This window comes from Python bivittatus, unplaced genomic scaffold (assembly GCF_059951505.1).
Source record: "Python bivittatus isolate LINGU-HERP-01145 unplaced genomic scaffold, Pbiv_v1 ctg000600_np1212, whole genome shotgun sequence".
In the NCBI taxonomy this organism is placed as follows: Eukaryota; Metazoa; Chordata; class Lepidosauria; order Squamata; family Pythonidae; genus Python; species Python bivittatus.
The window spans coordinates 36,771-57,487 of record NW_028277082.1 but is presented as its reverse complement, the minus strand read 5'-3'; the positions used below and the strand labels follow the sequence as shown (position 1 = coordinate 57,487).

General features: G+C 46.7%; 1 protein-coding gene across 3 annotated transcripts in view; it reads right to left on the bottom strand.

Annotated features, from left to right (window-relative positions):
• The window catches only part of SUSD2 (sushi domain containing 2), a 43,220-nt gene extending 22,503 nt beyond the window's left edge, over positions 1-20,717 (bottom strand). For 2 of the 3 annotated variants that reach the window (XM_025173688.2, XM_088147692.1), the window contains exons 1-5: positions 20,509-20,717; positions 18,500-18,704; positions 5,817-5,968; positions 4,881-5,048; positions 893-1,064 (exon numbers count right to left, since the gene is read on the bottom strand). In XM_025173688.2, the coding sequence (XP_025029456.1) occupies positions 893-1,064; positions 4,881-5,048; positions 5,817-5,968; positions 18,500-18,704; positions 20,509-20,581 (770 nt within the window). In that variant the 5' untranslated portion in view covers positions 20,582-20,717. The remainder of the gene's footprint in view (positions 1-892; positions 1,065-4,880; positions 5,049-5,816; positions 5,969-18,499; positions 18,705-20,508) is intronic. The other variant, XM_007439032.3, reaches the window with a different exon arrangement.

Genomic DNA, 20,717 nt, shown 5'->3' with positions numbered 1-20,717 from the left:
GAAACAAAGTGGGCAACCTGATGCTACAAAATTGGGTTTGGGTTACATTTGCAGGAACAGCATTTCCAAGAAAGGGCCTTTTTGCGTTTCCATGATCAGTTTTATGCTGCAAAATAACACAAGTAATATGTCCTTTGAGTCAACTCAGCTTATGGGAACTTCAGAGACATATCCATGTAATTTTCTGGAGAAGAAGAAGTGGTTTGCCAGAGGCACTGTCTTTATCCCAGATTTCTTTCTTTTTTTTACTTCCCAGTCTGCTGACAGCTATGGGATTTCCTGGAGGTCCCCAGTCCAAATAATAATTAGGTCAGATCCAGTTTAACCTTTGGGGATCAAGCAAGATCAGAAAGCCATTAAAAGATGGCAAATATGGCAAAGAGAGCCAGTTTGGTGTAGTGGTTAAGGTGTTGGCCTAGAAACCAGGAGACGGTGAGTTCTAGTCCTGCTTTAGGCATGGAAAACCAGCTGGGTGACTTTAGGCCAGTCCCTCTCTCTCAGCCCAACTCACCTCACAGGGTCGTTGTGGGGAAAATAGGAGGAGGAAAGAGTAATGGTATGAGTTGTATATGAAAAAAAAAAGGCGGGATAGAAATCTAAAACATTTTTTTTAGTAAAACAAGGATGAGGAGCCATGGGTGGAAGGTTTGTTGAAGGAAGTTTAGTTGCTTCACCAGGAAGAACTGGGAGAGGGGACAATTTCATGACCATCTTATCAGGATCAGCTGTTAAAGAAGCAACCAAATTCATTGGGGATCTGCTTGACAGAGACAGAAAGTGGACCTTTTGTGCCAGAAGTCTGTTGCTGTCATGGTTTTTCCATGTTTGCCTACCAGGGTTTACAGTACACTAATTTGTCTTCTGCAATGGTGGAAAAGCCTGGAATACTCACTGTTGGCCTTCAGAAGAATCATTCGAAGAAATCCTTAGCGCACCCACTTCCCAGCCACTGTACTGGGCAGAAGGAACAGGCAAAAATGTGAACTGTCCTGTATTTGGGGCGTTCCGCTTCAGCGTGTACAGGTACTTCCATTCAGCTGCCCAGTTGTTAGAATAAGGTTTGCCTGGACATGGAAGGAAGGAGAGAATTGAAAGACCCCACCAGCTGTGCCCCAAGCCATTGCAGGAAAACCTGCTGGATCCAGCCCCTCCAGTGCAGGTCCCCTATATTCCCTTGTGGGAAGGAAGCAGCAGCTGAAACAGTGAATGCTCTTGGAAAACCAGGTGCCCTGAACCCAGGGAGTTGTGCTTTACACACAGACAGGCCACTGTTCCCAAGATTGGTGCAGTTTGCTCTGACTGGCAATATGCCTGGTCCTCTGTGACAGAAGGACTTTTTCCAGCCCCACTGGGGGCAGTTGTCAGCGAACAGTCTGGGGATGCCTGCAGGCCAAAGAGTTCTCAGCTCCTGGCATGGGAGATTCTGCTGGATGGCTGTTAAGATAAGAAAGCACCTTTTCCATCAATCTATTTTTATTTATTATTTGTTTATTAAAAGTATATGCCCCTGATCTCCCCCAGAGGGTGACTCTGGGTGGCTTACAATTAAATTAAATCTATGATGCCATTTTATAGCCATTTAGCAAGCAGCCATCACCTTTCCTGGTCATGAAGAACTGTTGTTATTATCCCAGACAGAACTAGTGTGCAATTTGGAGGTCCTCTTGGATTCGGGACTCCTGCTTGAAGAGCAGGTGGTGGCCACAGCCAAGAGGACTTTGCACAACACCATCTTGTGCATTAATAGTGCCCGTTCATGGATCAGGAGGACCTGTAATGGTCACCCATGCTTTGGTTACTTCCCTCTTGGGCTATTGCAATGTGCTTTACATGGGGCTGCATTGAAAGCCATCTGGAATCTACAATTAGAATGCAGTAGCATGGATAGGTGTATAGGTGTACCACATAATGTAACACCCTGAGGTCACAAGCTGCACTGGCTTCCTATAAGCTTCCAGGTGCAATTCAGTGTGGAACTTATTTGTGGAACTGCCTATCTATGAGATTTGACAGAGTGGACATGGAAAAATGCCGTCTAATGGGATTGAGGTGGCATGCCTTCTCTGTCATGGCACCTGATCTTTGGAAGAGGAAGCCCCTCAAGATTTGGATGACTCCAACCATGCTGGTCTTTAAAAACTTGGCTTTTCTCTCAGGCACACTCAGGTTAGAAGTTTGGGTGAGCCCATCTGAAACAATCACTGTGTTATGGTTTTCTATACTGCAAACCAGTTTTTCTGTTCTGCCAGAGATCTAGCACAATGCCATTACTATTCCACTGTGTGGGATTGCCCACAATGCTTCCTCAGAGATTAGGGTTTTGTTTTTGTTTTTAAAGTTCCCATGACTTTTGTTCTGCAACTATGCCCTCATCACTTTATTTCTGTGTGGTCCATAATGTAGACCAATATGACATGGAGGTTGTATTGATGTGTCTTGTAGTTGTCTGAATGTTCCCCTCCTCAATGGATTTATGGTGCTGCATTGTTTCTGATTTTTCAATTAATTATTTCAATGAAAGTTCTGCTTCCTTCTACAGTGCACAAGGCCATATGAGGTCCTTCTTTCAGTCTTTTTTGTTTCTATCTCCAAGAGAATTGAGTTTAAACCCTCTTGATCAAGTTCACTCTGCTTTGACCAAACATAGCTTTACCAACTCTTATGAGGTACAACCCGTCTCATGCCAATAGTCCACCTTTCAGCTAACTGAGATGATAATCTCAGAATCCTAATCTCTCCCATGAGCACCACTGACACATTCAGCCATTCACCTGTGGTATTCTCTTTGGGGTTCTCTTCCTTTGACTGGAATGATGGATGAAAACACCACCCCACTCTTCAGAGTCCTTCCTGTGTCTTCTAAATCCATGCTGTTATAGCTGTTCTTGGTACAGCTGTTCTTGCCACATGAACTAGCAGGAAGAGGTAATTGTCAGTGGAATTGGTAAACCCTAGAAGTTGTTTTGTCATACAAGACTTGTCTGTTGCCAACATTGTCCACCTTCCAGATAAAGCTGAAGACTGAGCTTTTCCAGAGGGCTTTTGGGGCCTGATGTCATATGTTGTGGTTTGGCATGATTTGCCTTATTTTTATGTTATTGCAAATCTTTGTCTTATGAGCATCCTATGACTGCAGTCTCACACAACTATGATAAATCAATAAATCCTGAATCCCTACTCCTGGCAGACACTCACTTCATGAGCAGGTGCATCTGGTTGGCACATATATATTTTAGTTCCTTGTCTTAATAAATTACCAGTGATCACATCTGCTTGCCTTCTTGGAGAGCACAGCTGCCTTCCCTATGATCTTCAGGAATCCTGTTCCATAATGTCTCCTTTCATTTCCTGAAGTCTCTGAGCCTGTTTATCTGCAAAAATCTAAGAGATGTTTCTCAGTTCTAGCAGCACAAAGTATCTTCTATATCTGTTGCTTCTGGTTGTCCTTCTCATCTGCTGGATGTGCTCTTTGCCTCCTCTGTCATCACCTATTGTAGTATTTGTTTTCTTGGATCTGACAAATCTTGCATCGGCTAACAGGGGAACTTGCTGGTCCAATCCTTTGACTTTTTCTTCAAGGACCACTACAAGCTTGCAGTAGCTGCAGATATATGCCTGATAGTTCTTAGGGAGGAATATAAACACGAATAAGCATAGCAGGTCAGAACAGCAGATTTCTTGTTGGTTCATCATCTCTTTTGTTATTTAAGGTGTTACCAGCTGAGGATTTATTTCTTGTTGTTCCCTGCCTGAGCTGTCAAGTTAATGAACTACTGGTGATTTAGAGGAAATATTGATTAAGATGTCTCCTTTCTCCCTCCACTGAATTCCACTCCTGTTTGCTCATTCCATGAGCTTCTTCCTTTGAAACCGGATGCCTTCTATTCCTTCTACAGTCTGAGGTGCTTACTCAGTAGGAAGCAGTCACGCAATCACCTACAACAGGCAATCAGCAGCTCTTTAGGATAGGATCTTTTCACTTCGTTGGAAGACCTGACAGGCTTGACCATTGGGAGACTTGAAAGAACTGGTTAGGGATAGATTGTCATGGAGAAAATCTATCTATGTGGTCATAAGGAGTCGACAATGACTTGATGGCGCATAATCAATCAATCAATCAATCAATCAATCAATCAATCAGTCAGTCAGTCAGTCAGTCAATCAATCAATCAATCAATCAATCAATCAATCAATCAATCTTTTCACCCCTCTCAGCTGAGCATACAATTCCTGAAAGCAAACACCTTCTCTACACTGTTGTCTTTTCCTTCAGTCCTTCATCCTGGCAGACTCCTGCTTGCTCTCCCTGTTTGCTCACTCACTCAATTTTTAATTAATTGCCTCCTTTTCCCACCCTCTATCCTGGCCTTATAGTACTGGCTCAGATCTCCTTCACTGATAGATTCAGAAGCATGTTTTGCACTAATGTGCAGACTGTTGTGCTGGCTGTGGCTAGGACTACTATATATGGGCTGCAAAAATGTGAAAAACCACCAGATGGCAGAAAATGCCAGCTCCAATAGAAGAGAATCTCTGCAACTCAGGGTCTCAGGGTTGAACCGTGGAGTCCTTGGCGTTCTCTGAGCTTGGCTGTTTGCTTGCAGACGTTTCATGACCTGACGGGGTGGCATCATCAGTGGATGCTAGCGCTGTTAGCCGATGCTAGCTCTCAGCTGCCCTCTCTTAGCTGTCCACCTCTCTGCAGCCCAGATATTGCAGCCCTAGCTTTGATTGACCAAGTAGCTTTTGGAAGCTCACAAGCGAGGTCAAAAGGCAATAAATGCCCCATTACTTTAGCTAGAATTGTGTACTGTCTCCTTTCCATCGAACCTGCCTTCCTTGTATTGTGAAAACTGCGTGCAGGAATGATATGGAAGTACCTGTTTCATAATATCCCCAAACTTCTATATTAATGTGGCTGGATTGCAGCGTGTGGTGGTTCCATGTGATGGTCAGGTGTCCCCCAGTTCCTGGAGTGCCATAATACTGCCACTTGGTTTCATTCACCAGTGTGCTTTTTTCTGAAGAGGAAACTTTACTATGATGAACTGCGGTACAGAACAAAAGAAGAATCAATTTAGTTGCTTTGCGTGTTGCCAAACAAATATGACATTATTTTATTTATTTATTTATTTGTTGGATTTCTCCCCCACCCATCTCTCCCACAATAGGGGACTCTGGGCGACTTACAAAAAACATTAAAACTATAAATATATATAAAATACATAGTACATCCAGAATTAAGAACAATACTAAAAAAGGAAAATCCAAGAGGATGGAAAATCAGGCTGTGGACAGCTGGACACTATGGGGCTAGCCATCCCCCTGCTTGAAGTACAGTATTCCCTCCCCGCCCCAGGCCAGGTGGCAGAACCAGGTCTTCAAAGCCCTCCGGAAGGCCAGGAGTGAGGGGGCCAATCGCACCTCCGGGGGCAGGATGTTCCAAAGGGCGGGGGCTTATCCTGGCTTAGTACTCAGTGCCGCTAATCACATCATGCCATTTTTAAAGAAAAAGGGATGTAAAGTACCTGACCCGTTCTAGTCTGCTGAGAAAAAATGGGGAGGCTGTGTCCCCGCTCCAGAAGCAGTAAAGGCCAGGGGAAAACCCAGTCTGGCTGCTTTCTCCCCATTGTTATCTTTGCCACCCACACTGCCTCGCAGAACGGCTTCATTTGGTTGTTTTGTGATTTAAGAGCAGAAAAAAGTGCTTTTAACAATTGCTCTGGAAACCTGTCACTGGAGAAAACAGATGCTTTGTTTTGGTTCTGTGGTCGATTGAGAACATATAAATTAGAAAAATAGGGGAAGCTAATCACCTGAAATCCAAGATCCTGACCAAGGAAATGTCTGTCCACCATCAAGAGAAATTTCCAGGCTGAGGACGCCAATCTCATAGAGCAACGGGGAGATACAGTGAAGCTGTCCATCATCGCCAATGTATCCTTGGGTCTCTGTCGCTCTGGCGAACCTAGGAACGAATTCCACGGCAGCACAAAGGGGCCGGGGTTATGGGCACAGCTGCTGCAGACAAGCCCGCCCTACCCTCTTTCTCTTGCTGGAGAAGTATCGCATTGCCATGACCATCTGACCTGCATGGGCCCCTGATTAGATTACCATCCCACTCTCTGCTTACTCATTTTATCATGGCAAAGTTGTTCTCCTTTTCTCCCCCTTCACTGTGGACACTTTTCTGGGAGATCCTGCTAGCTTTATTCTCTTTCTTTAAAAAAATGTTGACCAAGCTTGTTTCTGGCTTTGTTGCCTATTAATGCTTTAAATCTTTTCCTTTATTCATGCTTTATTTCTGAATTTATAGACCATTTCGGACAACTAACTCCAAGTGGTGTAAAGGAACAACAGCTGAAGCCAACACAATAATAAAATATAATAATACACAATAGAAACAAGTATGATATATCAGTACACTCGAAACTTACAACCCCCATAGAAACAGTTACACTATTTCTGGCTCTGGGAACTCCACAGTACTCTGTTCCAAAGGCCTTCTAGGACACCCTTGGGCACTATTTATTTATTTATTTATTTATTTATTTATTTATTTATATGTCAGATTTAGATACCGCCCATCTCACAAAAAGCGACTCTGGGCGGTTCATAATAAAACAGCAATAAATATTAAAATACAATAAAATATAAAATACAATAAAAATAGAATAAAAACCAAACACATACACAAATAATACCTTCCAAGATGTTGATGGTCAGTAAGATGTTAACATATGGAAGCATCTTCAAGGTGCCAGCCACCCCCAGGGTGGGTTGCCCTTTTTTGCGCCCCATGCCAGTTGGCAGAGCCAGGTCTTGACTGCTTTCCGGAAGGACAAGAGAGTTGGGGCCTGCCTCACCTCTGGGGGGAGAGTATTCCATAGGGCGGGGGCCGCGGCAGAGAAGGCTCTTTCTGGACCCCGCCAGTCAACATTCTTTCATCGACGGGGTCCACAGCACACCCTCCCTGCCTGACTGGGTGGGACAGGTGGATATAATGGGGGTGAGACGGTCCCTCAGGTAACCTGGTCCCATGCCATGTAGGGCTTTAAAGGCGATAACCAACATCTTGAATTGGACCCGGAAGCAAACTGGGAGCCAATGCAGCTCAAGTAGCAACGGTGTAACATGTGCCATCCTTGGGGCACCTAAAATTGCCTGTACGGCTGCATTTTGAACCAGCTGGAGCTTCCGGATACTTTTCAAGGGTAGCCCCGTGTAGAGCGCATTGCAATAGTCTATACGGGAGATGACTAGGGCCTGAGTGACTGACTGAAGGGACTCCCAATCCAGAAAAGGGTGTAACTGGTGCACAACACGTAGTTGAGCAAAGGCCCTCCTGGCCATGATTGCCACCTGCTCTTCGGGCAGGGGTCGTGAGTCTAGGAGGACCCCCAGGTTAGGGTTAGGGTTAGGGTCTGTAGTGCGACCCCATCCAGAACCAAAGATGGTAAACTTCCAGATACAGAGGAGCCCCCAACCCACAGCCACTCTGTCTTACCAGGGTTCAGCTGAAGCCTGTTGTTCCCCATCCAGACCCCCATAGGCTCCAGGCACCACGAAAGGGTAGTCACAGCATCACTCAGATCACCCGGGATGGAGATGTATAACTGGGTATCGTCTGCATATTGCTGATACCTCATCCCATGATGGCAGATGATCTCACCCAGTGGTTTTATGTAGATGTCAAAAAGGAGCAGGGAGAGTACTGAACCCTGCGGGACCCCACAAAGGAGGGGCTGCGGGCTGGACCTCTTGCTCCCTATCAACACTGATTGGGACCAGCCTTGGAGGAAGGAGGCGAATCAGCACAAAAGTGTGCCACCCCCTCAACCCCCCAAGCCGACCCAAAAAGATACCATGGTCGATGGTATCGAAAGCCGCTGAGAGGTCAAGAAGAGCAAGGATGGATGCACTACCCCCATCCCACTCCCACCAGAGATCATCCAAGAGTGTGACCAGTGCTGTTTCCGTCCCAAATCCGGGCCTGAAACCCGACTGAAAAGGGTCCAGATAATCTGTTTCATCCAGGATCCTCTGAAGTTGCAATGCCACCACCTTCTCAACCAGCTTCCTTAAAAAGGGAAGGTGGGAGACTGGACGAAAATTGTCTGGTATGGTGGGATCCAGTGATGGTTTCTTGAGGAGGGGGTGCACCAGTGCCTCTTTAAAGGCCATTGGAAACACTCCTTCTCTCAAGGATGAATTCACCATCGCCTGGACATGTCCAGCCACATGTCACATCCTGAGCTGCCTTAACAAGCCAGGAAGGGCATGGGTCTAATTGACAGGTGGTGGCATTTACAGCCTGGAGGACCCTGTCCACTTCCTCAGGTCCAACAGGGTCAAACTGTTCCCAGGTAACAGGGTAAGTACATACCCCTGGCATCTCCACAGGCCTTGCCCCATGCTTGGCATCCAACTGGGAACGTATCCAAGCAATTTTCTCTGCCAGATGCCCAGAAAACTCCTCCCTAGCCCTAGCCCTAGCCCTAGCCCTAGCCCTAGCCCTAGCCCTAGCCCTAGCCCTAGCCCTAGCCCTAGCCCTAGCCCTAGCCCTAGCCCTAGCCCTAACCCTGTAGGTGGGTCACTGGGCCCACCTTTCCCAAAAGAGATTGAGTGATCTTAAAGAGGGCCGCTGGGCGGCATTCTGTGGATGCAATAAGAGCAGAAAAATGTTGACGTTTTGCCACTCTTACCGCCACAAGGTAGCCTTAATAGCAGCTCTCGCCTGTGTTTGGTCGGATTCAGTCCTTCTTTTCCTCCAGCGGTGCTCTAGACGTCTCTGAATCCTTTTCAGAAAATGCCCGATGCTCCTCTGTAAACCATGAGGAGTGTCGGGCTCGATGGGTCAAGAGAGGTCGCATGGGCGCAACCTTGTCCAAGCCCTCGGCCACCTTCTTATTTCAGGTGGTGGCCAGGGCCCCTGCTGGACTGTGCAGCAGGTCCACGGGAATATCCCCCAGCTCCCTCTGGAACCCCGTTGGGTCCATCAGTCGCTGGGGGTGGACCAATCGAATGGGTCCTGCCTTCTTGCGGAGGGGGGGTGGCATAGGAGAATCTCAAGGCCACCAGGGTGTGATCAGACCATGACAGGGGGGTCAGATGTAATTCCCCCCCCCCAGTGGTAATCACATTGCCATTGCTCAGACAAGAAAACCAAGTCTGGTGTGAAGCCACTGTCCTGAGTCGGGTCGTGAATAATCTGGGACAGGCCCATGGCTGCCATGGTAGCTATGAACTCCCGGGCTGCCTCCGAGGCACGTCCCAGGGACAGCAGATTAAAGTCCCCCAGAACCATAAGTCTGGGAAACTCCGCTGCTAGCTCCGAGACTGCCTCCAGCAGCTCAGGCAGGGAGGCTGCCATGCAGCAGGGAGGCTGGTACAGCAGCAACAATGCCAACTGTCCTTGCAAACCCAGCTTTAGAACAGGGTCTCACAACCGGCCACTTGTGGAGCAGCGCCCCTGAAGAGAGTCCCGGATGACAACCACTACCCCTCCTCCCGTCCTGGGGTCTCGGCTGGTGCCAAACTGTAAACCCGGCTGGGCACATTTGTGAAAGGGGCACCCTCCCATAGGGACCAGCCAGCTCTCGGTAATACATGCCAGGTCGGCCCGCTCCTTGGTGATCAGATCACATATAAGGGGGGCCTTGCTGTTAACTGACCTGGTGTTAAGAAGCAGCAGCTGAAAGCCAGGGCCACCGTGGATCTGCTGTCCGAGAAGCCCCCACAAGAAATATCTGCTTTTGAGCCCCTCTTGTCACACTTCTTTATAGCGCTGGATAGCTCTGGCCTTTTGGGATTGGCTCTCCACATTAAAGGAACTACTGATCAAGGCATACGCTTCAGACTAACACATGGTAGGGCTGGAATGATATTCTGATGCCATGATGTTTCTGTACCTACTAAGGTCAGAATTGTGCAGACAATGATTTCCTTGTGACACTCTATGGATGTGAAAATTGGATTTCAGATAGGCAGGATAGAAAGAGTATTGATACTTTTGAACGTTGGTGGTGGTGGAATACCATGGCTAGCCAGGGAAATAAACAAACGGATCATAGAGCAAATCAATCCAGTGTTCCCACTGGAGGCACAAATGACCAGGCTCAGTCCATAATGTGATAAAAGGGGGAAAAAGGGGAGGATCCGTAGCAAGGTGGTTTGACATGATTACAACAGCAATGAATGTACCATTGAGAGACTTAAAAGGCCAGACTGAGGATAGGTCATCCTGGAGAAAGTTTATCTGGGTGGCGGCCAAGAGTGGACACTGACTTGACAGCACTTGATCAATCAATCAATCAATCAATCAATCAATCAATCAATCAATCAATCAATGCTGCCACTATTCTATGAAAACTAGGATCTCTAACCTAAGAACCACCTTGCGTGTCAATACACTGTACTGTTGCGCGCCTCTCACCAATCTGAGGGGACAAAAACAAAACGGAAAAATTGTTTGTGGCCTGATGTTACCACCACAACCGTTTTGTAGACAATCCAATCTTCCAAAGTTTTCTAGATTGTATCCCCTCTTTGGTACAAAGAGCATCAATGGTGCACATTATTATCACCTTTCTATAGAATTTGGGTCCACAGTTCCATCAATTCTCTCCATTTTGCCAAATTTCTGTTGTAGTTGTTTTTGTAGTTGTAGTTCTGTAGTTCTGTAAGTTTTTTTCCCTAACCAAGAGCTCTGTTTCCCTACTTCCCTTGGAGACTTCAAGCCCTGGCACAGAAACATCTAGACTGCATGTGCTTTTTCAAATATTCCTTTGAAATGCCAAATGTTGCTGGCATGAACCTTTCTCATGGCTGTTTTGTTTCCCATCATTAAGCCTCTTCCTACACTGGCCTGCTCCTTATAGCAGGGATTCTCAAAGGGGGGTTGCAGTCCCCTCAGAGGTTTTGAGCAAATTGCAGCTGCCAGAGCCAGGACTCCAGGGTGCTTCAGCCTCCTTTGGCTCCCGGCAGGCTGCCACCCTCCCTGTGCATGCCGATGGGGCTGGGTCATTTCACTGGCTGTGGGTCCTTCTTCCTTTTCTCTAAAAATAGCTCTCTCAACATCACCCAGCAATGGTTGGCAGGAAGGTTGACCCTGCCCTGCTTTGGTTCCAGAATGAGGTTGTGCATGCCCCGCTGCCGCCTGGTGCTGCACTGCTTGTGTAGATGCATTATGATCACACCTGGGGGAACCTGACAAGCTGAACTGTGAAGGGCGAACCAGGGAGGAAGGGGACGCTTCTTGAGGAAAAGATGCCACGCCTACCCGAGCCAATTTTCCTTCATTATTCCAACTTCCCCAGCCCTCATCCCAACCAGTGTCTGGAAGGGACATTGCTGCTGCTACTGTTGATGATAATAATAGAGGATTAACAAGGCAGCGTGTTATGACCCTGCTGGACATGTCCTCAGATGAGGAGGATGGGTGGTGGGTGGTGGAGCCAGGGTCTCCTATGGACAACGGTCTTGGGTGGGTGATTCCAGCAGTGGTGGCGCCAAGGACTCCCTCTGGTTGAGGCAAGCCCCCAGGACTCCCTGCCTGCACCCACTGGCAGCCCCTCGGACCCTGAGGTCCTGCCACTCAGTTCCAAGCAGAGGGGGGTGATAAAGATCTGACTATGGAGAGACCTGCCAGGAAATAAGGCGACAGAAGAGCCAATGCTGACGGCTCAACTGCCTCGGCTTGTGTTGGGTGGAGGCTCGACGTGGCTGACTGACTGGCCTCACTCCCTGGGAGCAGACCCTGAGAACCGTTTTGCACGCCTCGGCTCTGTCATGTCTACCTTGCTGTGCCAGGCTCGGGATTTTGGAACCCAGCTCACTGTGTCTCCTGTCTTTTCCCTTGTTTACTGGATTCCTCGTCTCAGCTTGCACCAAGCCTGTTGACTGTGTTTTCAGTTCCTGTCTTAAGATACTGGTAAAAAGGACACCTTCCTTTCAAAAGTCCTGCCTGAGCTTTGCTGGACTATCACTGGACTGTGGCAGGCATCCAGCTTGCTATCTTGTTGGCTGGCAGCCAGCAGTGCTGGCACAGGAAACAGTAAGGTTTTAAGAACAAACAAAGAAGGAGAGACACTGAATAGTTTCCTTTTCTCTCCCTGAACCACAAACTGTTCTCTGCAGAGATCATTTGGGGAGATAAAACTGGGGAGGGTTAGGGTTAGGGTGGGCATCTCCTACCAAAGTTTCATAGAGATTATTTGTTCATCCTAGAGAGAAAGAGTAGATTAAATCATTAAACTGTATTCAGAAACCAAACATACTGTAACTCTCCCATTATATCATTGTCGTCGTCGTCGTCATCATTGTTGTTATGATTAATATTATTGTTATCTGCATATTCCAGTGGCACTGATGAAAATATTATACATGCCCATATCCGTGTAGACCCTTTTGTCCATCCCTGCTGGCCCTTTCTCATTTTGGCACTGCTGCCATATCAGAGGCCTGGATGGACAGTCAAGCTGGTTTCTTCCCCAGCTCGACTGCTCCTCAGATAGTAAAACTTTCTATGTTGTAATTTTGCTACTTGAGTCCAGATGAGTGAGGAAGACTACAACTAAGCTTTATGGAGATAGGCTCTACTAATAGAACCTTGCCAGTCTGATTATGTTTTGTGGAGTCCATGGGGTTCCCTGAGCTTGGCTGCTTTCTGGCAGATGTTTCGTTACCCGGCTGGGTCACATCTTCAGTGCTAGACTAGCGCTGAAGATGTTACCTAGCCAGGTAACGAAATGTCTGCAAGAAAGCAACCAAGCTCAGAGAACCCCACGGACTCCACAATTCAACCCTGAGCTACATACATTCTCTTCTATTGATTATGCTTTTCCTCCCCTCCCCATTACACCCTAGAGAGTCAGCGGGGAGCCAACCTGAGTCTCTTCCTAGGGCTACCTCCTTTCCCAGAACTCAAGGAATGTTTCTGCCCTTTTTGTTTTTGTAAAAGCTGCTGCATATTACCCTCAAGGCCATCTCCATGGTTGGCGTGGGAGAAGGGAGGTTGCAATCTTGATCTTGCAATTTTCTAGACTGTGGATTCTGTAAGTGTATCTCAGCACCCAGCCATTGGGAAAGAGGAAATCTCCAGGACTGGTTTCAGCTGGAGCTGGCTACCTTAGGTGGACAAGATATGGACATTGCATAGGACTTTAGTCTGTGGAACTTTTTTTCCTGTCATCTCTTCCTTTTGGGGAGGGTTCATCTCATATGTATTAATACTGTGCTAGCTATGACTTTTGGTATGGCATCTAGCATATTGAGAATATTTATGCAAAGGGGTGTCACACAGAGTGAATTCATTTCTTATTTTTGCTGGTCATGGCGTCATGAAGTTTGAGAACTCCTGCCCTGCAGTATTTTCTGAAACATCCATATCCTTCCAAACTGAATTCTATCCACCACCTTTGCTTTCCCCCAGGGATCTATTTAAAAGCGACTCTGCCTCTTATTTCGAAGTTATGCACCAGCCACCTGTTTCCATCCTGATTCAAGTAGAACCCATCCCCTGCATACAGGTTTGGCTTGTCGTAAAACGTCCTCTGGTGTGTAACAAATGTAAGCCTTTTCTCTGGTACCACCATTCCATCCATCCATCCATTCCATCCTTAGCCCTAACCTTAACCCTAGCCCTAGCCCTAACCCTAACCCTAACTTCAATGCTAACCCTGATCTCTACCATTCTGTCTTGCCCTGCATGTGGGATAGGTAGCACTTCTAAGACTTCAGCAGTCCTGGATTTCAGCTGGCTACCTTGCAACCTAAATTTGCCTTTCAGGACTGACTGACTATATTTTCAAATGATATTGGTGCCAATGTAGATCATGATTGCAGCCTTCTCCCCAGCACCACCCAGCAGATTCTCTAGATGGCGCATGAGGTGCATAATCTTTACAATAGGCAGGGAAGCCATGACACCTGCCTACCCATCCCAAACTATCTCTAACCATTCCACTTCCAAAACCCCTCTGTCCTCTTCCAGAGTGCCCTTGGTACAAGAAGACATGGATTTATCACCTATCATGCCCTCCTTCCTCAAGACCCTCCTTCTTCCTAACAATAGGGAGCTATCATTCTGCGTGTGGGATGAAGCCATTACGTTTCAGAATGTCTCATCTACATTCATATCTGACTCTCTAAATATCTCTAGCTCAGCCATCTTGGTTACAAGGGGATATACTTTTCTCCTGAAAGCCAGGAGCCCTAAACCTAGAACAAGGAGGCATTGTCATACCTTTGAAACTTTAAGCAACCAGCTGGAAGGCACTCTCTATTGCTGGCTTTCTATCTTCACAGAAGTTAGTGTTGGCAGTTTAACTTTCTTTTTCCCCTAGCACCTGTTTGCCCTAAAATATAGTCTTTATGTTCTACAGAGTTACAGCCCTGGCTTCCTCACACAGTCACTAAACCTGCCTTGATGTTTGGCCTAAGGTTGTTCTGCATAGTTTTTATAGCATCTTTTAGAGTCATTTAACCCTGTAATGCCAGAATAACCATAATAGGGGCAGCCTTTGTGTCCCTTCAAAGACAGCTGAATGATGTTATAAAGGTGCTAGGAGTCACTAGTGCAGAAATGACTAAGGGCTGTGGAAGTGGGTGTGATCGTCTGTTAAATTTGCTCACCAAATTCCCTGGCCTTCATGCTGCTATGCTGTGATCAGGATCAAAATCTTGCTGGAGGGTGGGGTGGAGGTATCTGGTTGAGGAGCAAACCAATCCTTAGTTTTACTTCTCACATCTCACGTCTACTGCATTTGATCACCACCGGCCTTGGAACTGCCACAAAACTACCCTTCTCTTGGAAAACAGAATATCTGATCAGGATTCAAGCTCTAAAATGACATCAGGTTCGGGCGACAAGCCGGTCAGTTAATTCTTGTCGCAACCAATGAATCAACGTCCAGTTGATTAAAAAAAAAAAAAGCAGACCTGCACCAGCGGGAAAATGCTAGGAGGAAAAAAAATCCAAGCTCTAAAAGAATAAAGCAAGAATTCGTAAGCAAAAACTCCCTTGGGAGAAGCTGGCTTCCCTCCATCCCCTGACAATCCATCATTTGGTTTCTGTGTAGCTACTCTCATGATGCAGAAGGTATCCTCTTGCCCAGAAATAGTTTTTTTTAAGCAAAAGTGTTTGCATGCAATAGCACCATATATCCGTTGAGGAGGAAACATTCAATCAATTGCAAGACATATCAATGCAAGCTGCATGCCATATTGGTTTACGTTAGGTACCACACAGAAATAAAGTGACAAGGGTGTAGCTGCAGAAGAAAAGTCATGGGAAGATTAATTAAAAATACCCCCCCCCCAACTTCCAAGGAAGCACTGTGGGCAATCCCACAGGTTGGAATAGTAATGCCATTGTGCTAGATTTCTGGCAGACCAGAAAAACTGGTTTGCAATATAGAAAATCATAGCCCAGTGATTGGTTTGTTTTCTTCATTTTGTTTTGTTGTTGCAAGATGGCAGCAGGTTACTTCCTTGTAGGGCTGAGTAATTATGATTGTGTTAATATTTATTAGAATATGGAGGAAGATGAAAAAGTTGGATTGAAGAACTTGGATCTTGTGATTTTAGAGTCTGGTGGGTGCTGGAATGCCATGGAAGGATTGAAATATAGACCATGATATCAGTCAAGGGAATCAAAGCATACAGAGGGATTTGGAAGAGGACCTAAAAATCAGCTGGTGAGGGGGGCAAAGAAAAATCTGCATCTGTCCCTGTCAAAGTCCTCCCTTCACTTAGGAGAGTTTTCAGAACTCTAGCATTGGCACAGGAGCAGATCTGGTGAGACGCATGAAGCCTGACAGTCTTGGCCTCTGGAGTTGTTGTGGTCAACAGGCAGCCAGAGGAATTCCCAATGACTTTGCCATCAGAGAACAGAGAGAGAATTTTGACTCTTCTGGCTGGCTCCTTCCCCTGCAAACAACAGAAAACTAGGAAAGGACTATTATGTAAGCGAGATAAGACATAATTCTGCCTGAAAGGAATACTTGTGCAGTGACACGCCTGCCTCACCTGGCCTTTCTAGACTTGACATAGGATGAGGGTGAAGCTAGGGGTGGAGGTGGTAGTAGGAGGGTGCCTGGGTGTTGTGAGGGTTCTCTGTTTTGGAGGGGAGATATTGGACACTTGGATAATAAGGGGTTGAATGAGGAAGAGTAGGCATTTTTTTAATGAAATCAAAGGGAAGGTAGGTCAGCTACACTGGCTTCAAATCTGTAAAGAGAACAATGGATGGATGAAAATTCCTATGAAACAAGATACTGAAGACAGAGTTTTTTTCAACAAAAAGGAAAAAATGGGATGAATCTAAAAGGACAGTGTGGATAATGCAAAGCTCTCTAAAACAATGAAGAGAAAAGGGGGCATATACAGGAAGCAGAAGGAGGGAAGCGTAACTGAAGAATACAAAGCAGTCTCTAGAAACTGTTGGAACACAGTCAGAAAGGCTACAGCTAGGAAGGAGCCAGGGCTTGTGAGAGATGCCAAAAGCCACACACGGATACACGGAAAGTAGAAACAAAAGTAAAACCAAAGAGACTGTAAGTCCATTGCAAGGAGGAAATGGTGATGTGGTCATGGTTGAATGCCTCTGTGTGAACTTGGGTTGTAAGGACAAGTAAGGATCCTGCTGGTGTCCTGGACACCTGGCTGCTCAATATAGTTCTTTCCTGGGTTTTTGGAGGTGGTTTCTGGGATGGTGGTGGAGACTTTTCATGTACTGATGCTGGGGGATGTCAACCTCCCTGTCTTGGGAGCCATGTCCAGGAGGCCTAGGGATTCACCGCCACCATGGGCTTGTCCCAAGCTCTGGCCTGATGATACACATTAGATCTTGTTGTGGCTTTGGAGCTATTGTTTTGTGACCCGGGTTGGAAGGGATTACCACAATATCTTTGCTGTAGTCAGATCACTTCCTGGTCTGGATGAGATTGGCTGCCAACCATGACCTCTGAAGGGTGAATGGTCTCATTCAGGTGGTTTATCCCAGGTACCTAAAGGGATTCTGGCAGCAGTTTCCCGGTGATTGGGCACATAGCTCTATGGTCAGCCAGTGGCAACAGACTCCTCCTTCTGAATGGTCTCTCTCTTTCACCCAGTTCTGGAAGGCTGCTTGGTTTACTGGTGAAGGAGGATGAAAGTTGAATATGACCAAGCCCATTATAAGCCAATGTTAAGATATCCCACCTGCCCACTGTGACCAATTTGCACAGTACGTTGCCAGTAAAATAATTTAACTTACTGAAGTCTTGACCCTTCAAGGGAGGAGTCCACTATGGTGATAGGGGCCAATCTGGTCATGTTATCTGGGGCTCCTTTGGGTAAAGTGGCTAGGGTGCGTGCTGGAATGACCTCTCTACTTGGGACTTCATGTCCCACTGGCTGCTTTGGGGACCTGCTTATCTGAATTTGGTAAACTATTAATGCCTCATTGCAGGAAGGGTTTTGCCAGCATGTGCCTCCCTCCTCACAAAAAGGCCCTTCCTGGATTCCATTTGTTTGGACAATGATCAGCTGGGGAGCGGTCCAACCTCCGTGAAGCTTACAGTAACATCAACCATGGTATCTTTCTGGACTATCTGTAAGGGTTGGGGATTGATGGCATGGTTTTACAGTGATTTTCCAGCCAATAGTTGTCAGGGAGGAGTTTTTGGTGGCTTGTGGAGTGCCATGGGAAAGGATCAGTCTTCCCCCTGCTCCTTTTTACAGCATACATGAAGCTACTTGCAGAGGTCATTCATCCATTTGGGATGCCACATTATCAATAGGTTGATGATGCTCATGTATCTTGCACTCCAGGCTGTTCTAGAGAAGCTGTGGAGGTCTTGTCCCAGTCTGGAGGCCATAAAAGTTTGGAGGGGAGGAAACAGGCTACAGCTGAACTCAGGCAAGACTGCGTTGCTATTTGTACATCTTGGTCCTTTATGTTGTTTCTTGGTGGAGAGGTCTAACTTGTGAAGGAGCAAGTGTAGACTAATGGCTCTTACATTTATTGTTTTATTAGGATTACCTGCTGCTCCAGTCACAACCAACTCTGAATAGCTTACACACCTGAGTACAACAGTACCATTAAAAACAAGAATAACATTATAGAAAAAGCTCTCAAGCCCTGCGGAGCAGATAAAGGGAAAGCCTTGCTCAAAGCTCCTGTCCTTATCTCTCATCTTCAAACCACCACCACGGACTCCATGTGGGGCCGCCTTTAAAAACCATGCAGAAACTGCAGCTGGTTCAGAATTGCAGCATGAGTCCATGGTGCTAAGACAGGTTGAACTGTTACTCTATCTACTAGATTAAGCTTTAATTAATTGCTCTTATCCATTCTCAACATCAGATACCAGTTTAGTATAGCAGAACAACTTATCTGGATTTAGATGGAAAAGAAAACTAGACTACATTTGCATAACATCTTAAGTTAATTGCTGAACTGGTTGCCAACTTTCCCCCATGACTCCATGGAGCTAAATGCTTTTTCCTGGCTCACCTGCACGTCACAGGAACATGTGTCTTAAAAGTCACATTTAGGAGAGTGAAATCTTTTCCACCAAGTAGGGTACCCGAGGATGGTGAGATGATCACACAGAATTCCCAGTAATCAGGGCAGCAAATTCCCAGGCGCTCACAGGTTGTATGACACGAGCAGGTGGTTAGGACTCTCCCACAATGATCTGCGCAAAAGGCTTGGGCTCCTAATTAGAAAACAGAAATAGATTGGATGGGAAAAGGGAATATCTTCTTTCTGCTCATATAATCATTCTGAAACCTATGCTTACATCTAGGGATTCCAGCTGGTTATTTCTGAGAAACATTTCCAGGAAATCTCTCTGTGCTCCTTGCATCCTTTCAGCAATATACACCTCTACTTTTGAACCGGAATAAGATATTTCTTTAATATCTGGCTAAACTTTCAGGCAGAAAGTGGGAGGAATTTACACTCAGCTTGGGCTGCTCTTTAATCCCTGGGAACCATTAGGATCTGCTCAAATTCCAGTTTGTTTCTCATTATATGGGAAAAAAGAGAACAGTCCTCCCTCTGTGGAAGATTCTCCCCATTTAATTGATGTACTGGAAAAAATAAATTTAACAAACGAAATGGAGGCTGCACCCCTCTCCTCCCTCTCTTGCACACATGACCAGGGTCAACCCCAGCTCCCCTCTTTGCCTAACCCAGGCAGACCCAGACCAACCCTTCCTGCCTTCCGACAAAGCCCCCCCCCCGCAATTGCATCCGAGCCGCAGAAAAGAGGCCTCCTCACCCCCTCACAGCACAACCCAAGGGCAACCCTTACAAGGAAACCGCAACCTAGAGAAACCCCAACTTTCCATCATTATCAGTTGATGACATCAATGTTCTACCTGTTTCATAAGGGGCTGCCCCAACTCCTCTGCCTTCCTGAAAGGCCCATTTTGCCTAACAGTGCATCTCACCCCAGATACAGGGACAAGGACCTGCCTAGCTTCCCCAAATTGGCCAACAATCAGATCCCTAGGATTTCCCATCTTGCAGCCCTCAACCTCTATGAGAATCTCTGCTTTCACCTCGCGCGGGGTCCCTCTTTCTTGTAAAGCAGGCGCCCAATGACCAGGGCAATAAACATGGCTATTCTCCTCAGTGTTGTGCTCCTTACTCTGGTAAAATTCCATGACAGTTGACAACATTTTTGCTCAGTTACACCGAATCAAAGGAAAGAACAGGTAAACAATACTTGTACATAGCGAACAATGTGCTGAACAAATATTGGCAAAAACTGCTAGGCTAGGGCTATAAAGTTATCGGGGCAAGAGCTGGTGTTCTCTTCATCTCTGTTGACATCTGGATCTTCGTAGACCAGGTCTGGTACCCTTGTTACTCAGAGACATTGGATGGTCTGCCAAACGGATCTGTCCGAGGTCAGATTCTGCACGCTTCCTCTTTCTTCCATTCCATGGAAGGTTTCCGTAGCGAGCCCTCTCATATTGTAGCAGGCATCCATTAGGTCCTTGCGGCAGCTGCCAGCGCAGCTGCCCTCTTCTCCCCTGCTCCTCTAGAGCTGGAGCCTTCGCGGGACAAGCGGGAGCTCTCGACAGCCTGCGGCCCTGTGCCCTTCTCCCCCTGCTCGGCTCCTTCCCCTCCTTCACATGTTTGTCATTCCAGCCTCTCCTGCAGCGCCCATTCTGCTGGCAGCAAAGGCCCAGCACGGCCTAAGGAGCCCAGTCGACGCTCCCGCTGGAGACTTTCGGTGACCGTTCGGACCGGTTCCCCCCTTTTTGCCCTGGGAGTCTGGGAAGGCTGTGGGATAGCAAAGATGCGGGTGGGAGGGCAAAAAATCAGTGTCTCTGATTCTTCTCCTGCAGAAACTTTTCTCTCTTTAGGTGAAGAACATCAGGGTCCATCTGCACATTCAGGCAATTCAGTTTGAAGTTTGATCAGAGGGCTTGTGCAGCAAGTCTATCTCATTTTACCACAACTTTAGGACTTTTCCCTTCCAAAAGAAGATAGGAAATTAGACCTACCTGCTTTGGGCAGCAACACAATAATGCAGAGAAGAAAGAAGTAAAAGGTGCTGCTGGTGCAAGGAAGCTTCATACTTGGTGGTAGAAGTTCTCTTCCACTGGCGTTCTGATCCTGAAGGGGAAAAAAGTTTTGTCCGTCTCTAGAGGAGTACAGGGACCTTGGAACTGGGCTCAAAGTTTCGCTGGGAAATGCTAACTTGACACAGAAC